An 8856-nucleotide genomic window follows, 5' to 3' on the forward strand; every position below is an offset into this window, starting at 1 on the left:
ATTATTTATTAAATTTAATAATCTATAAAATTATAATTTATACCATTTCAAATATTATGAAATCTATTATAATTATTTTTCTACTTTAAGAATTAAAAAAAAATTATTACACAATTTCTACTTTTAATATTTTGTTATTTAAAATATTTAATCATTGAAACATTGATGTCATTTAGACACAGTGTTTTTTAACCATCATTGACCCGAATGATCGAACCATTTGGCTCAGAAATTATCTAGGAAACTGGTTCAATTTCACCCTCATCCTGATCCTTGGCAAAAAACCGTTGATTTAGTTAGTGACCCGTTGATCTAGGCAATCAAACCATAGACCCATTCGACCTATTCAACAGTTTTTGGCCATTTTTTATTTTAACTATATAAATATTTTTTATTTTTTAAGTTGGAACGAACTATCCATTCAAACCGAATGGTCAAATCACTAACCCAGAAACTGATGGACATAATGGTTCTGGTGCTGGGTGGGGTTTCGAAACCTTGTTTAGACGTGTGTTCTCCAAAATTTTGAAAAACAATTGAAAAATTAAAATACCTAAAAAAAGCCAACGTAGATGGCTCTATATATGTTTAGATGAGAAGTGTTTTTAAGTTAACAATTTTCTTGGAGTGGAGTTTTTTTTTTTTTTTTTTTCTTTTTCGAAAGCCTTCTAGGAGTGGAGTTAACCACTCCTATTTTTTAGCTGGATAGACTTGAATTTTGAATCCAAATTTCTTGGGAAAGTGGAGAGAAGATGGGAAGGGACGATGTGAATAATAGACTTGGAGAAGGAAAGTAAATGGCAAACAAATAAATAGGCCATGTTTCCTAGTTTGGCACGATTGTGAATCGTGATGCATTAGATTGCTAATCGTTTAGGCAAAAAATTAGAGATTGCCATGCCAGGTGGCAATTTCATGGGCGTCTAGAGCGAATCTTGTACCCCCTCTAGAACAGCTGCATTGGGGTAATGGAGCACAAAGAAGCCATCTGACGTGGCAAGCTTTACTTTAGATGGTATTCAGTATCATGGTTATCCACGATATATTGCATTTGAAAACACACTACAGCTCATTTGCATAGTTCAGTTCGGTGTGGTGTGGACTGAACCACAATATCTTGTTGAATAGTCCACACTATATCACAAAATCCTTAAAAGCCATTGATTCCTTGCTTGGCATCATTATTCCATCCTAAGAAATATTATTGTTGTAGCTTTTTTTTCAAGGAAACCATTGTAGCTCTTGCTCTCCCATCAGTCTGCCTTGCCGCTGGAAGAAGGTGGCCAACACCAGTCAAAGTTACCCCAGTTCATTGAACATCTGTTCATCAACCATTTGAATAGATGTTCATCTAGATTTTTTTTTTTTTTTTTTTTTTATCACAGATATTTATTTGGGATTGAACCACTGTTATCTTGTGTCAATACATTGAACCACAGTTTGTTCATTGACTGTTTGAACCTTCATAGTATATAACCCTTGTTCTCCTGTGTGAATACATTTGAACACTGGTTCATTTAACACATGCTCATTTGTTTACCTATATAATTTGATTTTACAACCATTAGAGAATCAGTAGAGAATGAAATATATAATGGCTTTTTGATCAAGGTGTTTAACTTGTTAAATCAATAGAGAATGGAATCAGTTCATTGTTGCGCCAAAAATCTACTTTATCTCATTATTCTATGGTCTTGATTTATCTAGAAAAAATAATGTCTAGTTCTGTTATTGATACCAACCAGCTATTGTGTAGTAACTGATATCGACTTCTCATTATTCTATGGTCTTGATTTATATCGAAAACATTATCCATTACATGGCTATCTATGGTGTTAGATTTTAAATGAGCAACTAAATAACATGCAAATTTGAAGGATAACTATGAAGAAGAATTTTACTTTATATATCACAATGTCAATGAAACATAAAATTATCAAGAAAGTTTTCAAAGGTAAAACCAATTCTGAAATTAAGTATTTCAATCTAACTAATAATTATTCTAGAAATTGTAGGCATGTTAAAAAAAGGGAAGAAAAAATTTTCATGGTTATTTCATAAGCATTATAGGCAAGTTTTAAAGAAATATTAATTTTCATAGAATTATTACTTTTAATAAAATGATTACTCCTGGCAATTTTTTTTTATAAAAATCAGTATTAGTCTTATATTTTTTATTAATTTTTGTATTTTAATCTTAAAATAAAATGCAATATATGTTCTCATGGTTTAGGTATATTGCTTTTATAATGTATATTACTTAAAAAACAATACAATGTTTATTTATGATTAATAATATAGACCACCTCATGTATTGTAGGTGAGATGCATGGAATCAAACCACACCTTGCAGAATGCCTAAGGGGGTGTGGTGTGGTTCAGTCCACCCATTTTTTGTCAATAGTGCAAAACACCTACCCTATTGTGGTGTGGTATGGATGCATATATGCCATAGGTGTTGTGTGGATTGGAACACACTACCCAATTTTTCATCCACACTACAGAACATCCCCTTAGTATATAGATAGATAAACTAGTGGGGTCTGGTGTGATGCATAGGCTTTGCTAAGGAAAAGCTAAACAATAAAAATGCATAAGAGTATATAATTGTGTTATGTTTTAACTTTTTAATAACCAATCTAATCGAACTCAACCCAAGTTAGTCGGTTTTCTAGTATTTTTGATCAGCTTTGGTTTAGCGATTTTCCATTAATCCGACCAAGTTAGATGAGTTTTAGTTTGGCTATTTGTAAATCGACCAAAGACATTTATATTTTAAATATGATTTTTTAATACAAAAAAATGGAAAAATTCTATATTTCTTAGTGTAAAATATTTATTATAAATTTATTTTTAATAATACCATTATAATTTATTAAATTAAAATTTAACTTTTTAAGTTTAAATCTTTTGAACAAACAAACCAAATCGAAAATAGACCTAAACTGATACAACCTGAGTTGGTGGGTTTTTATTAATGGTCAGTTGGTTTCGGGTGACAAACTTCTAACTTGACCAAGTTGATTTGGTTGGCAAAACAACCTGCAACCAAACTAAATCAATCCATGAATACTCCTAATTTTAGCTAAATTAATAGTCTGATCTTTAATAAATAACAATAGTTTAATCTCCAATAAATTTTGAAAATTTATAACAAAAATATTGAATTATTGAAAATAAATTTATAATGAAAATACAATAGATATCTAATAAGAATACAATAATTATATATTAAATTAGTCAATAAATAGTGCAATCTCAAATAATAGTGTAATCAATAATAATATTAATCAATAAATTATAAAAATACCTAATTACTAAAATACAATAAATATTAATTTTATTATATATAAATATATAATTAATATACACTATTATTGTAAAATTATTACTAATAAAAATTATTTTTTTGAAATTTATTTTCTATAATTATTAATTAGTATAAGTGAAATTAGTTATTTACAATATTATTTATTTATTTAAATAATATTTTTACTTAAGTTTTAAAAGTATTAATTATTTATTGAATTTAATAATCCATAAAATTATAATTATTAATATTATTACATATTAATTTTGTAAAATATTAAATTATTATTAATATGAATATTATGAAACCTAGTATAACTATTTTCTACTTTTAAGAAATATTTTAAATTTATTACATAATTTCGTTATTTTAACTATTTAAAATTTTAATCATGTTAAATATTTTGTTATTTCAATATTTAAATAATATGTAAAATATTTAAAATATTTATTATTTTAATTTTATTTATTTTAAATTTATTACATAATATTAAATATTTTGTTATATAATTATTTAGCTATTTGTAATGTTTTGTTATTTAAGATATTTAGTTATTGAAATATTTAAAATATGTTTTATTTTTTAATGTTAAAATTTTGTTATTTGAATAACATTTAGATTGAATAATTGGTAGAATTATAATTTATATTTTTACTACATAATTTCTTGATGAATTTTGTAAAGATATAGAATTATTAATAATATGAATATTATTAAATATATTATAATTAATTTCTGTGTTTTGAATAAATATTTTAAAGTTATTATATAATTTTGTTATAATATTTAAATAATTCTGATTTTTTAATTGAAACTGTCTTTAGATGGATATAGGTAAAAACTAGGGGAGAGGATAAATAGGAATTAAAGATAGTATAGGAGGGAATCTCTCTACTAAATTAGAGATAATTTAAGAGATAAACAGGAGTTAGAGATAATTTAGGAGATAAATAGGAATTAGAGAGGATTTAGGAGAAAGTGGTGCCACTTGGCTACACATTAGATAAGCAAATCCCTCTTTCTTTATGATTGTTAGAAATAGTTAAGGCAATGTTATTTCCTTTTTGGTTTAATAGGTAATTATGTATAATTAAAAAAATTAAAAATTAAAAAAAAAAACAGAAAATTAAGAAGGGGATTTGGAGCAAGGAGAGGCATGGCTTGAATCATTAAAAACCCTAATTTTTTTGGTATCATTTGAAAGCCCTATACAATGGGGGTAGCCCATCCCCCAAGCAGGAAGGATTTGATCCCAACTACAACCAGCAAGACACCTTATGAATCTGCTGGCTGGCACCTTGCTTAAAACCCTTAATTTTGGGTGCTGCATCTGGAGGTCACAATTTTCACCAAAATTTAAAACCATGGGTAAGAGTAGTGACCAATAAGTTGCATAAACAAATAAAAGCTACATTAAATGGCTGATCCTGTTGCCTTTTGCATTATTGTCTAATTATCAACCAGTTTAGAGCTCACAAACTTTGAGTCATTTGCACGGTTCCTATGAAAAGTTTATTGATTTCTTCTGGTGGTGGATATTTATATAAATGGTAAATTTCTTAAACTACCATTATGATTTAGTTAATTGATTAAGTGCATCCTTACTGTTTATAAAATAATTGACGGTACTTATACTGTTTCTCACAATTGACTAAACATTATCACGATCGTTAAATATGGTTGGAAAAATGTAAAATGACCATTTTGAAACCCAGATTAGAAACGATCGTCTTGTATTGTTTAGATTTCAGATGCACGTTGCTCAATGAGGAAGGTTCGATCCAAATCGCCATTGCTAAGAAATGCAGCGGCGATGGCAGGGGAGGAAAAACAGGGAGGTGAGGTTGAAGAAGAAGGTGAGGGAGGGGGAGGGGGAGAGAGAGAGAGAGAGGGTAGTCCTCTAAATGCGCGGTAGAAGGACTAGAAGTAATAGAGATTTCTGGGTGTCGAAGAGCTAATGTTCCTTAGATGCCTCTCTGCCTTATCTTGCCAATACCTTTACCTCCTTAACACCCTTTTGGAATTTTCTTGGCTTAAGGACGCAATATCAATCAAAGAACGAAAGAGACAAAGTACAAGTAAACTACATAAATTGTTGACGAATTGGAAGCCGTGATGTTGGATCTTAACGTTGTTTCCTCTGAGATAGGGTGATGATTGGCAATCTTCCGATGGGTTCCGACAGCCAAATGGACGATTCAGGCTCCTCAAATTCCTTCGTTGTCAATGCTGAGGAGATGATTCTTGTTCAACTCACGACAGGCGTCCTGGCGGCGGTGATCTCTTCGCCTTCAGCTTTGATATTCTAAAAAAGAGGTTGCTGCCGACGAGGACGACGACGACGAAGGTGAATCAGAGAATCACGATGCCGACTGGTTTCGTTATGGGGCAGCTCTTCCCGATCACAGTGGACAGAGAATGAGGATTGGCTGAAATGTGCGTGCAAAAGGCCGACTGGTTTCGTTATGAGGTAGCTCTTCCCGGTTACAACGGACGGAGGACGGAGGACTGACTGAAATGTGCGTGCAGAAGGCCGACTGGTTTCGTTACAAGGCAGCTCTTCCCGGTCACAGCGAACGGGATACGGAGGACTAATTGAAACGTGCGTGTAGGAGACCGACTGGCTTCGTTACGATGCCGACTAGTTTCATTACGAGGCAGCTCTTCCCGGTCACAGCAGAAGGAGAATGGAGGACTGACTAAAATTTGCGTGCAGAAGGCCGACTGGTTTCGTTACGAGGCAGCTCGGCCTTCCGCATGCACATTTCAGTCATTCATGCCTAGAGGACGGGCTAGATGTAAAAGAGTGGGGACCTGTGAGCGGATTCCCCACTGGCAAGGGAACGGGAGACGGCCATCTTGAGGCACATCATGACCTACAGGCAACACCGGCGAGAACTGGGAAGGCAACCCGATTGGGAGTCAGAGGATCCATAGTGCCTGTAGCCTCCCGAACTTCATATTCATCATTTTTGAAAGCGGGGTAAGGGATCTCTTTTCTGCAACGGAAAGAAAGCTGGGATCTCTCCTGTTGTCGGAATAGCTGGTGCTGATGGAATAGAAGTTACTGCTGCAAATTTGATCCGGTCTCTCCGTCAGCCATCAGTATATCTTGATCAGCAGCCTTTGGTTTCTAGATTTGCTCCTCTCCGCCAGCCATCAAAATCTAGATTTGTTCCTCTGAGCGATTACACCTACACACCTACATGACTCTAGGTAAGAGAGAGAAAAACAGAGAGAGGTAAAAGAGAAGAGAAGGGAGGTATGAGGAAGACGGTAGTGTCCGTCAATTTTAAACGTAACATTGACAGAATAGTAAGGGATGCGAATGATAAGGGTAAAATTAGTCAATTGTCAGGCACAAGTAAGGTAGTATCAGTCAATTTTCAAACAATAAGGATACATTTATTTCAATTTTCAAAAAATTTACCTTATATAAATATCATATTTTGTTAAAAAATCCTCTCTCTATATATATTTATATAAATTAAATGCCACATTTCATTGATTCATATTTATATCAAATCAATAAGAAGTCAAAAAGTTCATGGTACATGGTGATGGATATTTATGGGAATTAAATTCCCAACCTTTCTTACAAGTTACGACCACATCCATTTGACTTTTCTTGGTGGAAGAGGTCCGCCGGTCAGACACCCAACTTTTCCGTTCCAAATTCCTCTTAAATATAATTCCCTCTGATTTCTACCGGCGAGTTTGACAAAATCATAAAATATATGAAAATTTTCAATGGTAGAAGGTCATGATTTCAATATTTCAACCAGTCAAATCTTTCGCATTTTTAGATCTCATCATAAGGTCCTAAGTTATCGGCAATTTCTTCCCAAACGATCTGCATTTATACATCTAATAGCATTATATTAAGCATGTAAATGTAGATGTTATTGCCACACCCATGTAATTTGATATTGCCTGTGCAAATTACAATGTTTTTATGACTTTCTCTTTCTCATATTGGCAGATCAAAGTTGGGATAAGGCCTGATCAGTCGAGTGGAGAAACTACAATTAATTAAATAAAAATCTAACTCCCCATTCAAGCATCCGATTAGGAAGCTGAAGGAATGAGATGGGCTTTCAGAAAGAATACCTGGATCTTATCTTGGTCCCAAGTGGATTACTGATCATGTTTGGTTACCATCTCTTCCTGCTCTACAGAATCCTAAGATATCCTGAGACCACAGTCATTGGCTATGAGAACCACAACAGAATAGCTTGGGTCGAGAGAATGATGCAGGTCAGGATTTTCCCTTTCTTCTCTAATTTGATTGATTTCTTCCAATTAATTCCCTCAACTTAGCTTAATTATTTGATATTTTTAATGGGTATGTATTACTCACAGGTCGAATCGAGTGACCTTGGCCTAGCTCTGTCAGTGATCTCAAGCAACACATCGGCGGCAACCTTCCTTTGCTCCGTCTCCATCGGTCTGAGCTCCCTGATCGGCGCCTGGGTTGGAAGCTCTTCACATAACCTCTTCGCCAACAGCCTGATCTATGGAGATACAAGCGAATCTACAATGTCCATCAAATACATCAGCATCCTCTCATTTTTCCTGGTTGCTTTTACAGCCTTCGTTCAAGCTGCAAGATACTTTGTCCACACTACCTTCCTGATAACCATGCCGTATACCGACATGCCGGTGAAGTATGTGCAGATGGCGGTGACAAGGGGAAGTTATTATTGGTCAGTTGGACTCCGGGCGCTCTACTTTGCCGTTACTTTACTGCTATGGATTTTCGGTCCAATCCCTATGTTTGCTACATCGGTGATTATGGTGATGCTGCTGCATATTGTTGACAGCAACTCGCATCCATTGCACCAGTACAAGAAGCTTCCCTTGGGCCGGGGCCGGGGCCGGATAATGAAGGAGGGTCAGGAAATGGCCAACGTCGTCAGGGCCGTCGGTGAGGAAATGGCCGCCGTGGGCGAGGGAATGACCGCCGCTGTTAGAGGCATCGAGCAGAATGGCAAGCAAGAACAGATCGGATACACGACCTCAACCTAATTGGAAAAGTAATGATGTTTGCTTTACGATGAAAGATGAATTGTGTTTATTTTACTTAGCACGAAATTGTAAAGGACGGAGAGATTGGGTAACAAATTTCAGAGTTAATACAGGTAAATTTTAGTCCTCAAGAAACATGATAATTTTAAGAGACCCGGAATTTTCTTTCTTCATTTCTTTTTTTGTATTATCACTGATTTCAAATGGATTTCATGCTTTGAAAAAACTTCTTGAAGGGATCCAATTTGATGAGTTCGTCTTTCGACTCCTTGGGCTGATGTATCAAGGGTGGGGAGGGAAACAACCATGCGATGCTGTTATTAGGGCCCGTTTCACAGGGGTTGTTGGGAATGATCCCTATGTTTTTTATTGAGCAAATCAAAGAGATTTTAACAATAATTAACAAATATGCAGTGATAAAATAAACAGTTGATAAGATTTACGGGGAAAAATCCCTCAATGTGAGGATAAAAAAACCACGGGACCGGAATTTAAATCATCCACTATGAATAATGAAA

At 34.1% G+C, this 8856-nt stretch overlaps 1 protein-coding gene across 2 annotated transcripts; it reads left to right on the plus strand.

The window, feature by feature from the left end:
* The first annotated feature begins 5386 nt into the window (after positions 1-5386).
* On the plus strand, positions 5387-8491 carry LOC148877637 (uncharacterized). Of its 2 annotated transcripts, none has more exons than XM_088943967.1 (3): positions 5387-6526; positions 7293-7567; positions 7673-8491. In XM_088943967.1, the coding sequence occupies exons 2-3, from the start codon at positions 7400-7402 to the stop codon at positions 8336-8338; spliced, it is 834 nt and encodes a 277-aa protein (XP_088800093.1). In that variant the 5' UTR covers positions 5387-6526; positions 7293-7399; the 3' UTR covers positions 8339-8491. The 2 variants fall into 2 exon arrangements, with proteins under 2 accessions (XP_088800093.1, XP_088800087.1); XM_088943961.1 differs by lacking the exon at positions 5387-6526 and adding an exon at positions 6941-7129.
* Positions 8492-8856: the final 365 nt, after the last annotated feature.

Source organism: Nelumbo lutea, chromosome 1 (assembly GCF_056320005.1).
Source record: "Nelumbo lutea isolate HS-2025 chromosome 1, American lotus-T2T, whole genome shotgun sequence".
NCBI classification, from domain to species: Eukaryota; Viridiplantae; Streptophyta; class Magnoliopsida; order Proteales; family Nelumbonaceae; genus Nelumbo; species Nelumbo lutea.

What these genes read in the sequence shown, in the direction of transcription:
- LOC148877637 (XM_088943967.1), top strand. Translation starts at nt 7,400, where the DNA reads ATGGGCTTTCAGAAAGAATACCTGGATCTTATCTTGGTCCCAAGTGGA. An exon ending in GGGTCGAGAGAATGATGCAG is followed by an intron (nt 7,568 to 7,672) that starts GTCAGGATTTTC and finishes TATTACTCACAG; the next exon opens with GTCGAATCGAGTGACCTTGG.